This window comes from Rhizophagus irregularis, chromosome 9 (genome assembly GCF_026210795.1).
Source record: "Rhizophagus irregularis chromosome 9, complete sequence".
NCBI classification, from domain to species: Eukaryota; Fungi; Glomeromycota; class Glomeromycetes; order Glomerales; family Glomeraceae; genus Rhizophagus; species Rhizophagus irregularis.
Window position 1 is genome coordinate 1703865 of NC_089437.1, and position 19326 is coordinate 1723190.

The 19326-nt window shown below is 26.2% G+C and overlaps 5 protein-coding genes across 5 annotated transcripts; all 5 read left to right on the top strand.

Annotated features, from left to right (window-relative positions):
* Window positions 1-698: 698 nt before the first annotated feature.
* On the top strand, window positions 699-2229 carry OCT59_029409 (uncharacterized protein; the record flags this gene model as incomplete). Its single annotated transcript, XM_066143784.1, has 3 exons — window positions 699-952; window positions 1023-1396; window positions 1607-2229. 3 exons carry the CDS (start codon window positions 699-701, stop codon window positions 2227-2229), a joined length of 1251 nt encoding a protein of 416 aa, XP_065994681.1.
* A 1185-nt stretch (window positions 2230-3414) lies between these two features.
* OCT59_029410 (uncharacterized protein) lies at window positions 3415-5550 on the top strand (the record flags this gene model as incomplete). Its single annotated transcript, XM_066143785.1, has 2 exons — window positions 3415-3668; window positions 3741-5550. 2 exons carry the CDS (start codon window positions 3415-3417, stop codon window positions 4933-4935), a joined length of 1449 nt encoding a protein of 482 aa, XP_065994682.1. The 3' UTR covers window positions 4936-5550.
* An 847-nt stretch (window positions 5551-6397) lies between these two features.
* OCT59_029411 (uncharacterized protein) lies at window positions 6398-8053 on the top strand (the record flags this gene model as incomplete). The annotated part of the gene is made up of 3 exons (XM_066143788.1): window positions 6398-6651; window positions 6736-7915; window positions 8000-8053. The coding sequence occupies 3 exons, from the start codon at window positions 6398-6400 to the stop codon at window positions 8051-8053; spliced, it is 1488 nt and encodes a 495-aa protein (XP_065994683.1).
* A 1711-nt stretch (window positions 8054-9764) lies between these two features.
* Window positions 9765-10534, top strand: OCT59_029412 (uncharacterized protein; the record flags this gene model as incomplete). The annotated part of the gene is made up of 2 exons (XM_066143795.1): window positions 9765-10209; window positions 10287-10534. The coding sequence occupies 2 exons, from the start codon at window positions 9765-9767 to the stop codon at window positions 10532-10534; spliced, it is 693 nt and encodes a 230-aa protein (XP_065994684.1).
* Window positions 10535-12376: 1842 nt separating this feature from the next.
* Window positions 12377-13948, top strand: OCT59_029413 (uncharacterized protein; the record flags this gene model as incomplete). The annotated part of the gene is made up of 2 exons (XM_066143800.1): window positions 12377-12630; window positions 12718-13948. 2 exons carry the CDS (start codon window positions 12377-12379, stop codon window positions 13946-13948), a joined length of 1485 nt encoding a protein of 494 aa, XP_065994685.1.
* Between the last annotated feature and the right edge of the window lie 5378 nt (window positions 13949-19326).

The window sequence follows — 19326 nt, forward strand, 5'->3', positions numbered from 1 at the left end:
AACAAATTATTTTAATTGATACAATTGATACACAAATTTTTTACGTTTCACAAATTTACTATTTAAATAATAGTATTCCTCAATTCGGACGTACAATGGGTTTCCATTTCTCATTTATTGTGTATGAAATGATACATATTTAAACTAGTTCAATCCGCTTTTATAGAATTTAGAATTCAAAGGATTAGCGAGAAAAAAAAAATAATTATATAAATAAACATTAATCGAAAACTTTCAAGCATACAAATTATTTAAATATTATTTTTTATTATAAATGTCAAATTATAACAAAAAATTAAAATAAATTAAATTTAAAAAATCAAATAATACATTTTAATAATTAAGGTGACGTAAAACATTTAGTATTTATCTTGTACTAAAAAAGGAAAGCTAAATGAATAACATGATCCATTCATTTTTTCTTAATTAGAAAAAAAAAAAATTTTTTTTTTTTATAATAAATAATTTCCAATTATAATAATTATTTTTAATGAATTGTTTTTGGTAAAAAAAAAATAAATAAATATTTTTTTTTTTTTTGACTAAAATGAGTAACTCAACCAAATTCGGTTTAATCCCAAAATGAATTCGTAATTTGTATTAGTATTTGTGATACAATAAATTGTATTGCATAATTTCGGGTCGATCATGTATTAATTTAATTTTTTTTCTTTTTCCATTGAAAACCAAACTTAAAAATGTCTATTGAATTTTTTCCAAAATTAAGTCAAAACTATATAGAAATTTTAGAAAATGATGAATATTATGATGTTAATATTGAAGTTGGTGAGGATCCGAACGTAAAAATATTCCGAGCGCATATGATTATTTTATGTCATCGTTCTTCATTTTTACGACAAACTTTAATTTCAAGTAAAAAGAATAATGATAGTATCTTATATCATATTAAATTATCAAATGTTTCACCGGAAACCTTTCAAATTATTTTAAGGTAATTTAAAATATGAAAATATTTTTAAATTATTATATATTTATAACAAATCTTATATTTAAAAATATAGGTATCTTTATGGTGGTATTTTTTCATTAAATGAACGAGACACTTTAGATATTTTTAACGTTTTAATTGCTGCTGATGAGTTACTTCTTCTAGAATTAGTTGATTATCTACAAAAATATTTTATTGAAAATAAAACTGATTGGATGGAACAACATTTTGAACTTACATTTCGAATAAGTTTTAAATCTAATAATTTATTGGAACTTCAACAATTTTGTACAGATTTTATGGCAAAATATCCAGAAAAAATATTTAAATCACTCGGTTTTACTTCATTACCTGAAAAATCTTTAATTTCACTTATTAAAAGAGATGATTTACAAATGAAAGAAATTGAAGTTTGGAATTATGTTTTAAAATGGGGACTTGCACAAAGTAAAATTCTTATTTCAAATCCTGATAAATGGACGGATAATGATTTTAAAAAGGTTAGAGATACTTTACAAAATTGTCTACCTTTAATAAGATTTTTTAGTTTATCTTCTGAAGAATTTGTAAAAAAAGTTCGTCCATATAAAAAAATATTAAATAAAAACATTTATGAAGAATTATTAAAATCTTATTTGGATTCTAATTATGAACCAGGTGATAATATTTTATTTCCTAGATATAAAGTTATTGATGATATTATTTTATCAAATATTGTTAATTTAAATATAATATCAACTATTTCAAGATGGATTGATAAAATAGATTTTAATAGTAAATTTTCTTATTTAAGAGAATTATATTTACCATATAAATTTGATTTATTATTAAGAGGTAGTAGAGATGGTTTTAGTCCTAAAAAATTTCATGAATTATGTGATAATAAACCTAATACTATTATATTTATTAAAGTAAAAGGAACTGGTGAAATATTAGGTGGTCATAGTCCTTCATTATGGAAATCTACTGGTGGTTGGAGTCATTCTTATTATAGTTTTATATTTTCTTTTAAAAGTAAAGATGATATTAAAGATTCAATTTTAAGTCGTATAAAAAATACGGATAAAGCTTTTTATTATCATGATTTTTGTGGTCCTTCATTTGGTGGTTCTGATTTAAGTTTATCAGTTTGTAAATTTAATTTTAGAGCAAATCCATCAAAAGAATTTGATGATAATATATGTAGACAATTTAATTATGAAAAAATGATAAGAGATACTGATGAACATTTTTGTATAGAAGATTATGAAGTATTTCGAATCAAAAAGAAAGTAAGTTAGTTCATATATATATATATATATATAAGATTTTTTTTTTATGTTTTAAATTACTGTAGATAATTTTTTAAGATTTTTTTATGATTATTTAATAAGAATTAGAATATATCCATTTTAAATTTAATGAATAATATATATACTATTATCATACGAATATAATTAGAATTAAAAACCAATAAATTTATCATCATGATCATGCAATCATTAATCCTTAAAGCAATTTTCAAAATTATAATGCATCTGTAGATACCACATAAAATTCAAATGAATTATTGAAATATTTGTTACACATTTTATCAGATTTCCGACAAATTTTACTAGAAACATAGTAAATGATCGATTTGTTGTTGATTATAATAATATATTGTAACCATCCGAATTAACAATACGAATGTAAGTGAAATCAAATCGAAGGATTGAATTATACATTAAATATTAGTTTCCGATAAATTATTATGCATGCTGTTCTTCTAAAATAATATGCTGTAATTTGCCCCGCCGAGAAACTTCAATTACCGGTTTCGTTGTATTTGGTTTATAGTAATTCTTGATTCTTTTTCGTTAATCTTTAAATTTAATAAACATAAATTACGTAAATTAACAATTTGAAATATACAGTCAATCCTCGATATAACGAAATCGCTTTATAACGAATTTTCCCAACACGTATATTTATCCAACCAAATACGTCAAATATCCCTCGTTATAACGAATCTCCAGTCAAATTTTTTAAATTCTTTGATATAATCTTATAGCAAATTTGGGGAGGGTCGTTGTATCGAGGGCTAATTAATTCAAATTCCATTATATTTGCAAAAATTAAAATTAGTTAATTTAGAATTTACATGCTGCTTTTATAATTTATATATATTGAGAGAAAGTTTTTCCATTTATTGTGAAAATTTAAAGAAAATTATACATTAGCACCATTAATAAAATTAGAAACTAACTAATATACAAAAATTTATAATTCCCTAAATTTTATTAAATAAATAAATAAACATAAAATAATTGCAAAAACTTGCATCGTTTAATAATTAAACTTTGCTTATTTGAATTCATGTGATAAAGTTATAAAGTTTATGTAATATTTGTAGCACGAATAATTTAAATAAATTTAGCCTGCAGATTCAAGTCGATCATGTGGTTAATCATTTTTTTTTTCTTTTTCGTTGAAACTAAAAAAAAATGTCTGTTCAATTTTTTTCAAAGTTAAGTCAAAATTATATCGAAATTTTAGATGATGATGAATATTATGATGTTACTATTGAAGTTGGTGAAGACCCGAACGTAAAAATATTTCGTTCTCATATGATTATCTTATGTCATCGTTCTCCTTTTTTACGACGAGCTTTGGCTTCTAAAAAAAAGGATGATAATAATAATTTAATTCATATTAAGTTATCAAATATATCACCGGAAATCTTTCAAATTATTTTAAAGTAAGTATTATTTAATATGTAATGTTAATCTATAATAATTTCAAAAGTTTAAAAATTGACCTTATAATGCAGGTATCTTTACGGTGGCATCTTTTCGTTGAACGAGCATGATATTTTAAATATTTTTAAAATCTTGATTGCTGCTGATGAGCTTCTTCTTCAAGAATTAGTTAATTATTTACAAACCTATTTTATTGAAAACAAAATTGAGTGGTTGGAGCAAAATTTTGAACTTGTACATCGAACAACTTTTAAGTCTAATAATTTGCCGGAAATTCAACAATTTTGTATAGATTTTATGGCAAAATCTCCTGAAAAAATATTCAAATCACTTGATTTTACTTCGTTACCTGAAAAATTTTTAATTTCACTTATTAAAAGAGATGATTTGCAAATGAAAGAAATTGAAGTTTGGGAGCATGTACTAAAATGGGGTCTTGCAAAAAATCAAACTCTCATTCCGGATCCAGATACTTGGACAGATGAAAACTTTAAAGTGATGGAAAATGCTTTACAAAATTGTTTACCTTTAATTAGATTTTATAGTTTATCATCCAAAGAATTTTTACATAAAGTTCGACCATATAGGAAACTATTCAAGCAACAGCCTTATGAAAATTTGTTGAATTCGTATATGGATCCTGACATTGAACCAAGTGATAACAATATTTCACTTCCTAGAAGTATAAAAATCGATGGGGTCATTGATACAACAATTGTTAATCTAAATATTATTTCGATTATTTCAAGATGGATTGATAGAGTAGATTTTAATAGTAAATTTTCATATTTAAGAGAATTGTATTTACCATATAAATTTGTACTATTATTAAGAGGAAGTCGAGATGGATTTAATCCTAAGAAATTTCATGAATTATGTGATAATAAATCTAATACTGTTACATTTATTAAAGTTAAAGGAACTGGTGAGATTCTAGGTGGATATAATCCTTCAATATGGAAATCTTCTGGTGGTTTGGCTCAATCTTTAGAAAGTTTTATATTTTCTTTTAAGGATAAAGATGAGTTTAAAGATCCAATATTAAGCCGCGTAAAAAATATGGATAATGCACTTTATTTTGATAGTTATTATGGTCCTTCATTTGGGTATTCTGATCTTAAATTATCATATTATGGTTGGGGTGATGACGTGGAACCATTTAATGATAATCAATGTATACAAAATCATTATGAGAAAATGATAAGAGATACTCGGGAGAAGTTTCACGTAGAAGATTATGAGCTATTTCAAATCAAAAGAAAATAAGATGGACTTTATTATAAGGTTGATTATATAATTTTTTTTAATTTATAACTATTATATATCATATTCAATTATTCAAAACAATTCAGTTATGTTTACTATATGAATATTGTTGATATAAAAAGTAGAACTGATATAGGACCGCGAAAAAAATTCTACATCAATGGGTGAAAATGGATAAATCTATTATATAATCCTCAAATAGGTTCACTGAGAATTAGAAATACTTCATTGTTGTATACTTTCTTTAATTGGTCATCGCGTAATTTAAAGAAAGAATTTTTTTTTATGTTGCAGTTTGCAGATATTAAGACATTCTCATTGATCGATAATGACTGATATGGAATATGGTTAAATGAATCAATATCCCAGTTAGCAAATTATTTTAAATAATTATTTTATCACCCCTCTGGCCCTTCATACATGTATTCAATTTTAGCTTTATTCTAAGTTAAAGGATTTCCCAATTAAATTCCAAATTCCTTTTTTTTTTTAGAAATTATATATTGTAGTTACTTTTTTATTTTAAATACTTGAATTTTTCCGATTTCATTATTGTATTTAATATTCTGTAAATATAAATATTTAGTAAATAAAAACTAGCCCTTCCACTTTTATAATTTTAATTTTTGTTATATTGATGAATTCCTTTACGTACTAAACAATCTAAATCAACATTTTAAGAGCTCTGAAAGAGACGTTTCACTCATACTAGTTACAATAGTAATAGATTGCAATTTGTTATATCACAAATGACAGGTATTGTTATATTTACAAAGAATTAAATTAATTTAAAGTTTTAATGCTGTTTTTAAATGTTATAAATCAAAAAACTTTCTCCACCATATTGGTGACCTGTAAAGAATAAATGAAATCCTTCACAAGAATTATAAAAAATTTTAAAAAAAACTAGTAATGAATTTTATTAATTTAAAAAAAAAAATAAGTTTAGTAAATAATAAATATCTTTATATATTTCTGTAACTTTGGATCTTTATTTAAGATATGCATCAATTGAAAATTTTAAATCAACATCATGAATAAAGTGACCTACAGTTTAAGTCGCGTTGGAGGGCTAACTAATTCAAATTCATTATATTTACAGAAATTGAAATTAGTTAATTTAGAATTTACATGCTACTTTCATATATATTGAAAGAAAAATTTCCCTATTTATTTGTGAAATTTAAAGAAAATTATACGTTAGCACCATTAATAAAGTTATAAACTAACTAATATACAAAAAATTTATAATTCTCTAATTTTTATTTAATTAAAAAAAAAAATAAATAAACATAAAATAATTGTAAAAACTTGCTTCGTTATGCGAAAAATTATTTGAATTAAAGTGATAAAGTTTATGTAATATTTGTAGCACGAATAATTTGAATGAATTTTAACCTGCAGGTTCAAGTCGATCATGTTGGTTAATCATTTCTTTTTCTTTTTCGTTGAAAGAAAAAAAATGTCTGTTCAATTTTTTTCAAAGTTAAGTCAAAATTATATTGAAATTTTAGATGATGATGAATATTATGATGTTACTATTGAAGTTGGTGAAGACCCGAACGTAAAAATATTTCGTTCTCATATGATAATCTTATGTCATCGTTCTCCTTTTTTGCGACGAGCTTTGGCTTCTAAAAAAAAGAATGATAATAATAATTTAACTCATCTTAAGTTATCAAATATATCACCGGAAATCTTTCAAATTATTTTAAAGTAAGTATTATTATGTACAGTTAATCTATAATAATTTCAAAATTTTTAGTATTTAAAAAATCGACCTTAAATTTTATAATACAGATATCTTTATGGTGGCATCCTTTCATTGAACGAGCATGATATTTTAAATATTTTTAAAATCTTGATTGCTGCTGAAGAGCTTCTTCTTCAAGAATTAGTTAATTATTTACAAAACTATTTTATCGAAAACAAAATTGAGTGGTTGGAGCAGCATTTTGAACTTGTACATCGAACAACTTTTAAATCTAATAATTTGTCGGAAATTCAACAATTTTGTATAGATTTCATGGCTAAATCTCCCGAAAAAATATTTAAATCACTTGATTTTACTTCGTTACCTGAAAAATTTTTAATTTCACTTATTAAAAGAGATGATTTGCAAATGAAAGAAATTGAAGTTTGGGAGCATGTACTAAAATGGGGTCTTGCAAAAAATCAAGATCTCATTCCGGATCCAGATACTTGGACAGATGAAAACTTTAAAATGATGGAAAATGCTTTGCAAAATTGTTTACCTTTAATTAGATTTTATAGTTTATCATCCAAAGAATTTTTACATAAAGTTCGACCATATAGAAAACTATTCAAGCAACAACTTTATGAAAATTTGTTGAATTCGTATATGGATCCTGATATTGAACCAAATGATAACAATATTTCACTTCCTAGAAATATAAAAATTGAAGGAGTCATTGATACAACAATTGTTAATCTAAATATTATTTCGATTATTTCAAGATGGATCGATAAAGTAGATTTTTATAGTAAATTTTCATATTTGAGGGGATTATATTTGCCATTCAAATACGAATTATTATTAAGAGGAAGTCGAGATGGATTTAGTCTTAATAAGTTTCATGAATTATGTGATAATAAATCTAATACTGTTACATTTATTAAAGTTAAAGGAACTGGTGAGATTCTAGGTGGATATAATCCTATAATATGGAAATTTTCTAATTCTAGTGATTGGGGTCAATCCTTAGATAGTTTTATATTTTCTTTTAAAGATAAAGATAAGTTTAATAATCCAATATTAAGCCGCGTAAAAAATATGGATAATGCACTTTATTTTGATAGTAATTATGGTCCTTCATTTGGTGATTCTGATCTTAAATTATCAAATTATAGATGTTATAGCACGGATCCATTTAATTTTAATTATAATGAATGTAGACAAAAACATTATGAGAAAACGATAAGGGATACTCAAGGGGAGTTTCACGTAGAAGATTATGAGGTATTTCAAATCAAAAGAAAATGAGATGGGCTTTATTATAAGGTTGGTTATTTAATTTTTTTTTAATTTATAACTATTATATAGCATAATAACTTACATTCAATTATTCAAAATAATTTAGTTATGTTTACTATATAAATATTGTTAATATCGGTAAGGAATATAAAAAGCAAAACCGATATAGGATCGCGGAAAAAAACTCTACATCAATGGATAAATCCATTATATAATCCTCAAATAGGTTCACTGAGAATTAGAAATACTCGCTGTATACATTCTTTAATTGGTCATCGCGTAATTTAAAGAAAGAATTTTTTTTTATGTTGCAGTTTGCAGTATATTAAGACATTCTCATTGGTCGTAATATGGTTAAATGAAATAATATTCCAGTTAGCAAATTCAGTTATTTTAACTAATTATTTTATCACCCCTCCGGCATTTCATACATGTATCAATTTAGCTTTATTCAAAGTTAAAGGACGCCTCAATTAATTTCTGATAACTTATTCATTCCTTTTTTTTTAGAAATTATATATTGTAATTTATTTATTTAAATACTTGAATTTTCCCGATTTCATTATTGTATTTCGTATTTGTAATATTCTGTAAATAAAAATATTATTTAGTAAACTCACTTCAACTTTTATAATAATTTTAATTTTGCTATATTGATGAATTCCTTTACGTATTAAACAATCTAAATCAACATTTTTGAGCGCTCTGAAAGAGACGTTTCACTCATAGTTACAATAGTAGTAGGGTGCAATTCGTTATTGACAGGAATGTATAAGTATTGTTATATTACAAAGGATTAAATTAATTTAAATTTCAAATGCTGTTTTTTAAAAAATTAAAAATCTAAAAAAATTTCTTCACTATATTGGCGACTGTAAAGAATTCACCAGGTTAAAAAAATAAAATTTAAATAATAAATGAATTTAGCCATAATAATAATAGTAAATTTCTTTATATATTTTTTTAGTTTAGATCTTTATTTAGGATATGCGTAATTTAAAATGATTTAAATGATTTGAAAAATTTAAACCCAACATAATGTAAATGAATAAAGTAACTTACAATTTACGTGTCTTTTCCGTCGAAAACTGTACTCAAAAAATGTCTATTCAATTTTTTTTCAAAGTTAAGCCAAAATTATATTGAAATTTTGGAAGATAATGAATATTATGATGTTACTATTGAAGTTGGTGGGGAGCCGAATGTAAAAATATTTTGTGCACATATGATTATTTTATGTTATCGTTCACCATTTTTACGACGAGCTTTGGCTTCTAAAAAAAAGAATGATAATAATACTTTAACAACTCATATTAACTTATCAAATATATCACCGGAAATCTTTCAAATTATTTTAAGGTAAAATAATAATGTCATAATAAATTTAAAATTAATTTTAAAAATCAACCTTAAATTTACAATATAGGTATCTTTATGGTGATATTTTTCACACGGACAAGATATTTTTAAAGTTCTAGCTGCTGCTAATGAGCTTCTTCTTTAAGAATTAATTGATTATTTTACAAAAATATTTTATTGAAAACAAAATTGATTGGATGAAACAAAATTTTGAACTTATTAATCGAATAAGTTTTCAATTTAATAGTTTGAAATTCAAAAATTTTGTACAGGTTTCATGGTTAAATCTCCTGAAAAAATATTTAAATCATTGAATTTTACTTTGTTACCCGAAAAATCGTTAATTTCACTTATTTAAAGAGATGATTTACAAATGAAAGAAGTTGAAGTATGAGAACATGTATTAAAGTGGAGTCTTGCACAAAATCAAAATCTCGTCCCAAAACCTGATACTTGGACAGATGATGATTTTAGAATGATAGAAAATACGTTACAAAACTGTTTACCTTTAATTAGATTTTATAGTTTATCATCTAAAGAATTTTTACATAAAGTTCGATCATATAGGAAACTTTTCAAGCAACAACTTTATGAAAAATTGTTGAATTCATATATGGATCCCGATATTGAACCAAATGACGATAGTGTTTTACTTCCTAGAAATATAATAATTGATGAGGTCAATGATATAACAATTGTTAATCTAAATATTATTTCGATTATTTCGAGATGGATTGATAATAAAGTGGACTTTAATAATAAATGTTCATATTTAGGAGAATTACATTTACCATACAAATTTGAACTATTATTAAGAGGAAATCGAGATGGATTTGACCCTAATAAATTTCATGAATTATGCGATAATAAATCCAATACTGTTACATTTATTAAAATAAAAGGGACTGGAGAAATTCTAGGTGGATATAATCTTTTAACATGGAAATCCCCCAGAGGGTATGGTAAAACTAATTTATATTTTCTTTTAAGAGTAAAGATGAGATTAAAGATTCAATTGTGAGTCACATAAAAAATATGGATAAAGCGTTATATTATAGTAATTATTATGGTCCTTCATTTGGTGATCCTGATCTTAAATTATCATATAGTGGTTGGAGTGTATCAGACGGGATTTCATTTAATTATAATATATGTAGACAAACTCATTATGAGAGAAAGATAAGAGATACTGAAGATAAATTTTTTATAGAGTATTACGAGATATTTCAAATCAATAAGAATTAAATTAATTTTTATCATAATTATAATACTATATATATATTATATATTTCATATTGTTATTATTATATATTAAAATGGTTACATAGCATAAAAATTTACATTTAAATAATAAAGTTATATTCACTAAATGACTATGGTGTGTAATATGCAATAGTTATTTGATATCATTGATTTCACCATGATATTCCACAGTGACTACTAATTTATATCACGGTTCTATAAAACTAATAATGATTGTCTAATATTGATAGACTTATCCAATATTGATAAACTTTATCCATCTATCATGAATTATTATTAAGAACCATGGTTACTAATACCAAAGAGTGAAAATGGATTAATCCATAAATCCATAATAATATCATATTAATATTGAGGATTATAAAATATCTGTATATATATTTTTTTAGTTTATTGTGACAATATTTAAAGAAAGATTTTTATTTATCTGTCTATAAAAGGAAAGTTTTTTTTTTTTATGTTGCAACATGCAAATTTAATCAATCGAAAATGAATTTAACATTGCCGTTACAAAAAAAACCATTTATATTATATTTACATAAGAATCGTTGTAGTCGTTTTAGAAATAAATTATTTTTATTTTTATTTTTATTTTTATTTTTTTTGTTAGTAACGTATTTCTTTACTATTATTTATTAGATCCATAACGAACAATAAACAAAGGTCAGAAATACATAGTAGTATTGTCGCGTTCCTACATCAAGACAACGCTCGTAACTTCTCAACTAACGTGGTATTCCATGCTTAAGCGCTAATATACCTTTCCAAACGAACAGTGCTATCATAGTGTCATCAAGAGACCTTACAAGTTACGTATGTCTTGGCCTTTTTTGTATGTTTTTATGTCAGTTTCCTTTCTCTACCTAATCAAATCGGTATCCTCTTAACATTGCGTCAATCATTAACATTTTCACGTGAAACTCACGTGACTCGAACAAAGGTCTGACGCAAGAAATATTATTATCCACGTGATAATTGCTGCGACAGCTGAAAAAAAATATTTAATTCTAAAATCGGCACTATCATGAAATTTGATGATCGCACAATGTTCTTTTCTATTTTCTCATAATCTTTTACATACGTAATATGAATTTTATAACATACAAATAAGTTTTAATAATTTTAGTGTTTGCAAATCTTGTAAAAAAACGCAAAGTCACATCTGACGCGCGTACAATGTAATATCCTTTTTTACAATAATAAACATGCAATTTTTTTAGTGTATTCTATTTTTTACATATATATACAAAATATAAATAACGATAGTGCCAATCATAGACGGAACAGTGATTAAATACCTTAATTTTGCTGTTATTGGCGTATTTTTAATTCCTTTACGTATTTTTGAGAGTTCTTAACTTGGGTAATATATCTTACGAAGGATATGTAATAATTTTTAATAATTTGCAATTCAAATAACAAGTACGTATAAATATTTTATTACAAAATATCAAATGTTAAAAATTTAAAAAATTTCTCCACTTTATTAGTGACTAAATAATAAATGAACCAATAATTTAACTAATAAATTTGATTAAGAAAATTTTAATAAAATAATAATGAATTTAGACAATATACTCTAATAGCAGATTTCCTTTAATGCATTTTTTCCAACTTAGATCTTTATTAAAGTATGTATCAATTATATTAGATTGATAAAAAATAATTTTGATAAACTAAATGTAAAATTTTAAATCAAATATCGTGTAAGATTTTCGTAATATTTGTAACACGTAATACGAATAATTTAAATAAATTTGACCTGCAGATTTAAGGTCGATCGTTTGATTAATATTTTTTTCTTTTTCGCTGAAAACTAGAAAAATGTCTGTTCAATTTTTTTCAAAGTTAAGTCAAAATTATATCGGAATATTGGAAGATAATGAATATTATGATGTTACTATTGAGGCTGGCGAGGACCCGAACGTAAAAATATTCCGTGCTCATTTGATTATTTTATGTCATCGTTCTCCTTTTTTACGACGAGCTTTGGCTTCTAAAAAAAAGAATGATAATAATAATTTAACTCATATAAAGTTATCAAATATATCACCGGAAATCTTTCAAATTATTTTAAAGTGAGTATTATCATGTACAATTAATCTATAATAATTCTCAAAGTTTTTAGTATTTAATAAATCGACCTTAAATTTTATATAATACAGATATCTTTATGGTGGCATCCTTTCATTGAACGAGCATGATATTTTAAATATTTTTAAAATCTTGATTGCTGCTGATGAGCTTCTTCTTCAAGAATTAGTAGATTATTTACAAAACTATTTCATCGAAAACAAAATTGAGTGGTTGGAGCAAAATTTTGAACTTGTACATCGAACAACTTTTAAATCTAATAATTTGTCGGAAATTCAACAATTTTGTATAGATTTTATGGCTAAATCTCCCGAAAAAATATTTAAATCACTTGATTTTACTTCGTTACCTGAAAAATTTTTAATTTCACTTATTAAAAGAGATGATTTGCAAATGAAAGAAATTGAAGTATGGGAGCATGTGCTAAAATGGGGTCTTGCAAAAAATCAAACTCTCATTCCGAATCCAGATACTTGGACAGATGAAAACTTTAAAGTGATGGAAAATACTTTACAAAATTGTTTACCTTTAATTAGATTTTATAGTTTATCATCCAAAGAATTTTTACATAAAGTTCGACCATATAGGAAACTATTCAAGCAACAACTTTATGAAAATTTGTTGAATTCGTATATGGATCCTGATATTGAACCAAATGACAATAATATTTCACTTCCTAGAAGTATAAAAATCGATGGGGTCATTGATACAACAATTGTTAATCTAAATATTATTTCGATTATTTCAAGATGGATTGATAAAATAGATTTTAATAATAAATTTTCATATTTAAGAGAATTATATTTACCATACAAATTTGTACTATTATTAAGAGGAAGTCGAGATGGATTTTATCCTAAAAAATTTCATGAATTATGTGATAATATACCCAATACTGTTACATTTATTAAAGTAAAAGGAACTGGAGAAATTCTAGGCGGATATAATCCTTCAATATGGAGAACTTCTTCTGGCGAATATGGTCAAACTAAATATAGTTTTATATTTTCTTTTAAGGATAAAGATGAAATTAAATATTCAATCTTAAGTCACGTAAAAATTATGGATAAAGCATTTTATTATCACAATCATTGTGGTCCCTCATTTGGTGATTCCGATCTTAAATTAGTATCATTAACTAAATTTACTTTTCGGAGTGTACCAAGTGTACCAGCAAACATGACGTCATTTAATCATAATATATGTAAACAATCTCATTATGAGAAAAAGATAAGAGATACTGAAGATAAATATTATATAGAAGATTATGAAGTATTTCAAGTCAATAAGGATAAGAATTAAGTTAGTTTTATTAATAGGTGATATCATTATAGTACTGTATCAATGTATCATGCATATGTTTTTATATATTAAAATGATCACATTTACATTCAAAAAATAAAGTTATATCCACTATATGAATATACAGTATATAGAATTAGGCACAATTTTTCAATGCATTTGGTAGGGAATATAAAATAATATGTCCTTAACTGATCTAGTACGTGCGCCAAAAAAATTCTATTAAGATCAAAGTATGAAAATGGATTAATTCATATGTGTTGCAACATTCAATTTTAATTAATTGAAAAATGAATTTAACGAATAATTGAGTTGCTACATAAGAACTGTTAATTTATTTATTTTTTTTTTCGATAATTATTTATCATCCAGTTTTAGCTTCAAAGTTTAAGGGTTTGTAGGACGCTCTAACTTATTTTTGACAATTAATGTCTTATTAATATATATTAATTACATTTAATTATTTTAAATACTTTTTTATAAATTTACTATTATTGGTGTATATTTTTTTGAATTCCTTTATGCATTAAACAACCAAAATCAACATTTTTGAGCGATCTTAACTTGGGTAATAGATTTACGAAAGAGAAAGTTTTAGCATTTGCAGTTTGCAGTTTATTATATCACAAATGAAAAGTATTTTATTAAATTAATCTAAAATTTAAATAATTTAAATACTATTTTTAAATATTAAAATTTAAAATGGGTCTAGGTATTTCCGATGTTGGATATTCTAAAGAAATGCGTTACAGTTGTTTTAAAAAAAGAAAAAAAAAATATTAAAATTTAAAAAATTTCTCCACTTTATTAGTGAACTTGTAAGATTTCTCTGAATGCATTTTTTCAACTTAGATCTTTATTATGATATTAATTTATACTAGATTGATAGGTGGACCTGTAAATGTTACTAGAAAAAATCTTTCCTCTTATCGCAAATGGATAAAAATATGACCTCGAAAGTGAAGCTTCGAAAGTTATTCGAACTGCAAATCCATGAATTTCAAGACGAGTACAACTGTACGAGCGTGTATGGTTCAAGCTGAATAATTGTGATTTTAGTTTTAAATAATTTAAGTAGGACCCCGAAATATACATAAAAGGGTCAGGTCAGAGTTTGCGTATAATGAGTCAAAAAAATCATGTAGATCATTCCTTTTACGGATAATCCCAGCCAAAATAATATTTCCTAATTTAGATAATGGCTGAAATTATCGTAATTCCGGCCCTGAAAGAATGCGTATTTTGGACCACTTCTGGACCTGACCTCTACATATATATTTCGGGGTCCTATTTAAGTATATATAAATAAATATAAATAAGGAAACTATGTATAATGAATATTATACAGTGGCGACCAAAAGATTTGCATCAGCGAAAAAAAATATATTATAAATACAAATATCTCGTGATCCAAGTGACTGGGTAAAGAAATTGATAAAAATAGAAAACTAGAGCTACTTAAATATATAAATTTAGTATAAGTTAATTTGTTAGTTTTCTAATCACATGACGTTGAACAGATGCATTACAAAAAAAACCAAATTCTTGCAAATTAATAACATGCTTTTATTATAAAATTAAATAATAAATTAAGGTTAATTAGTCTAAATTATTGGTATAAGTTTAATTTATTGTCAAATTTAGTAATTGAAAATTTTTATTCATACAATATATTTATTAATACAATCAAGAATTCATTTTAATTTTGCATTGATACTGTAGTGTTCCAATCCGTCAATCCCCCATCCGTATCCGTCGTCGGATATCCGTCGTTTTCGGATATCCGTCATTTCGGATATCCGTACATACGGATAGGACGGATCACGGATATCCGTGACGGATTGACGGATCCCATCCGATCCCATCCGAATTAAACGGATCATCCGGATAATCCGATTTTTACTACATAATTCTGGTCAAATCTGTAATGCTGGCCAAAATGATAAAAAAAATTTTTTTTCAACTTTGTGTTACACAAATGTTACACAACATAATTCGGGCTAGCACTATGAATTCGGCCCGATTTAAAATTCAACGGATATCCGAGGTTATCCTTCACGGATATCCGTCATGTCGGATATCCGTACATACGGATAAGACGGATCACGGATATCCGAAAGTGGCGGATGACGGATGACGGATTATCCGCGGATTGTAACACTATGATACTGTATGACTTTTCCAAAGAATATTTTATTATTTATGTTGTCTTTCAGGAGTAATTTGCTATTATGTTAATTAACTATTTCAATTCCTGTCAGAAAAATCCAAGTAATATGACATGAAATAGTACCATAATATGATCATACATTTTTCCAAAGGCATAGAAAAAAAACCAGTTTTACTGGATATTGATTATAATTAATTCCATAGTTTTATTTCAATACATTTGGATTTGTATATACATTTTTTTTTAAAGAAATAAAGCTAGCTTGACATAATTAAAATACATAATAAACTATTATGAGCATTTCGCAGAATAAAATTAAAACTTTGAATAAAATTAAAGCTTTGTAAGCTAATTATTAATTGATATTGTAACATGTTCTTTTAATCACCACTTTTAACTATTGCTTCTTCAGGTCTCTTTTTGTTCCTTTTTTGTAGTGGGAGGAAATAATTCTAGAAACTCCATACGAAGAGGCCTCCTAATATATTCGTATACGATTCCGTCCTTTACAAATCATCCGATCCACCACGTGGCCATAACATCATGCTTTCATCATCCCATTTAAAAATGCGCCCGTAGCCAAATTCGACCTCACCTATAACGATTATATGATTGAATCCATATACTTCAACAAACAACAAATCGATCAGATACATTTTTAAACGTCTCAACTAATGTTGATGAATTGTTGCTAATTGATGAGACTCCATTTTTAGAATCACGGTCGATTGTTCCTGGGAATAATGAGTTCGCAGTTACAAAATGATATCTTTCTGGCTGGAATTTGGTTCTCTACGCATCGCTTCCCACGGAATTAACTCCACGCAATTGCCCAAAGGATGAGAACATTATTCCAATTGATCTTCTGTTAGTACATGTTCTATATCCATTGAGCACTTTTTTCTGTTCAATCTCTCTCTCCTTAGTCCTTACATGAATGGTAGAACAAAACTCTGCTATCAACTCTTTTTGCCATGGCTTCTAAGCTTGCTCTGCTTTGCTAAGTCTCTTCTTCTTATTGCATCGCCTTATCCCATCACTAACACTTTTCTTATGTGCCTCGTCCAAGAATTTATCCATTTTTTTTTCCTTCGATAATTAGAGTTGGCAGGTACCATAACCACCTCTGGTACTGCATCATTTACTCCACTGAGCTTGACTGCTTTGGGTTTTGTAAATACAACTATACCCATATTCATTATCAGTATCATATATATTTGTATCTGCAATAAACACGACCGTAAGTCTTAGCTTGAAAAAATTTCCCAACAAAACTTGTTTTTCCAGTATTACAAATTTATTGTGGTTCTTCTTATTCTTCTGCTTACGTGGTAGATCAATGTTTTTTAGATGGATGTGAAGTTTCTTTTCCTTTAACACGCTTTTTTGAACCTTAAACACTTGCCATTTTTAAAAGCAAATAAAATATTTTTCGCGTGTTTTCAAAAGAAACAGGATGAAAAAAGAAAATTTTAACACTAATAATATTGTAATATGAAACTACTTGCACATAATTGACAATCAAAGAAAATAGATGTTTATTTAATTTCCATAATTTTTTTTAATTTGATCGACCGATATAAAATTTAATGATCGATCGATCAAATTAATCATCGATCATAATCAAAATAATCAAATTCTTATTCTCCCTCATTCTCCTTTTTTTTCTTCTTTCTTTCTTTTTTTTTTTGTTAGTAACGTGCACTTTCTTTTATTAATGAAATCATTTTGAGACGAAATTACATATATTCATAAGAAAATAAATAGACATAACTAACCCGTCAAAGACGGAAGCAGGCAAAACCACTTATACTGTATGTAATCATGTAATCTAATCTCTATTGAATCTAACTCTATACAAGGTGAATCAGTTACATATTCATTAAATGTAATCAGTAAGAAATTGAATAAAGACTACAAAAATTATTAGAAAATTAGCGTTAGAAAAAATTCGAAGAAAAGATAATTTCTTTATTAATGAATGCAAATCACTCAAATATGAACGTATCGAATGTTTGAATTAATCCCGCCTTTCTAAGAAATAACTTATCCTCATTTTTCCCGAGATTCCTTAATTTTCGTTATGTAGGTGAACTTAATGTTGCCGTAAAATTAATCATTGTCGCTATCATCGCGACTACCCTGTGTCGTTACTTTTTTTTTTCTCTATACCGGTTTTATTCATTTATCTCATTTTCTTCAGCTTGTGTTAGTGTAACTGCCTAAGACCACTAATTTTTTATTCGTTCAAGCTAAAAATATAAATATTCACTATGTCCGCTTCCACCACCCAGTTACTGGTCACGAACCATACTTGGGATACGGAGAGCCTTATCATTTATTTGAAGGGACAAAATTTCAAGCTCGACGAGAATGACTTCGCTATTCTCAGAAATGAAAAAAATTGTTGCTCTCTCCTTTCTCGAAATGACAAAGAAGATTTCAAAGAATGTGGTTTGAAGTTAGATCTGACAATACTTCTCGCAAAAGAGGCCAAGTTCTTCGAAGAAAAACCGAAGCTTCCCTCCTCCTCGTATCTAAGTTTGGAGGAAATGTTAGAAAAATATGACATGATTAGAAGTAATAGTATAACGAGCATCCCTAAGAACATGTCAATTTTTTATTTTTTTTCTACTCACTCTTAAAAACTCGCTCACATAGAAGAAAATTCTGCAGAGTTCAAGCCCTGCGTGGATGACATTCATCGTAGGATAAAAAATATGGGCCAGTCGTAGATAATAATAAGGCTTTGCGTTGCGAGTATATTTCAACGATCCTTCATACTGCCGTCAGTCTTCTCAAAGGATTAGTAATCTTGCCGGCGGCCGTGTCGGTTATACAAAACTGGATGATTTGCTCGAAGAAAAACCGAAAGGTAACTAGCGAGTATGGTTTTCACTTTATGCATCACTAACCTGTTTCACAATTTCTTAGCCACGGGCTGGTATTTTATCCAAAAGGTATTTTCTGTACGAGCAGGGAATTTCACCGACAGAAGACGCCCTCAAGGATGATACGGAATTGCTTAAGAATGTAAAAAGGGTTTTAGAGGTTATAGTGGGATTGTTAAAGGATAGGCGAAGAGCCCGCGACTAAGAAGCATCTTGTGGAAGAAAAAATCAAGAAAAAATAATCCCCCTCAAAAAAACAGCGTGTCTAGGAAAAAAATAATGTGTTAGGAGTCACGAGGTTACATTGGAATATGGAA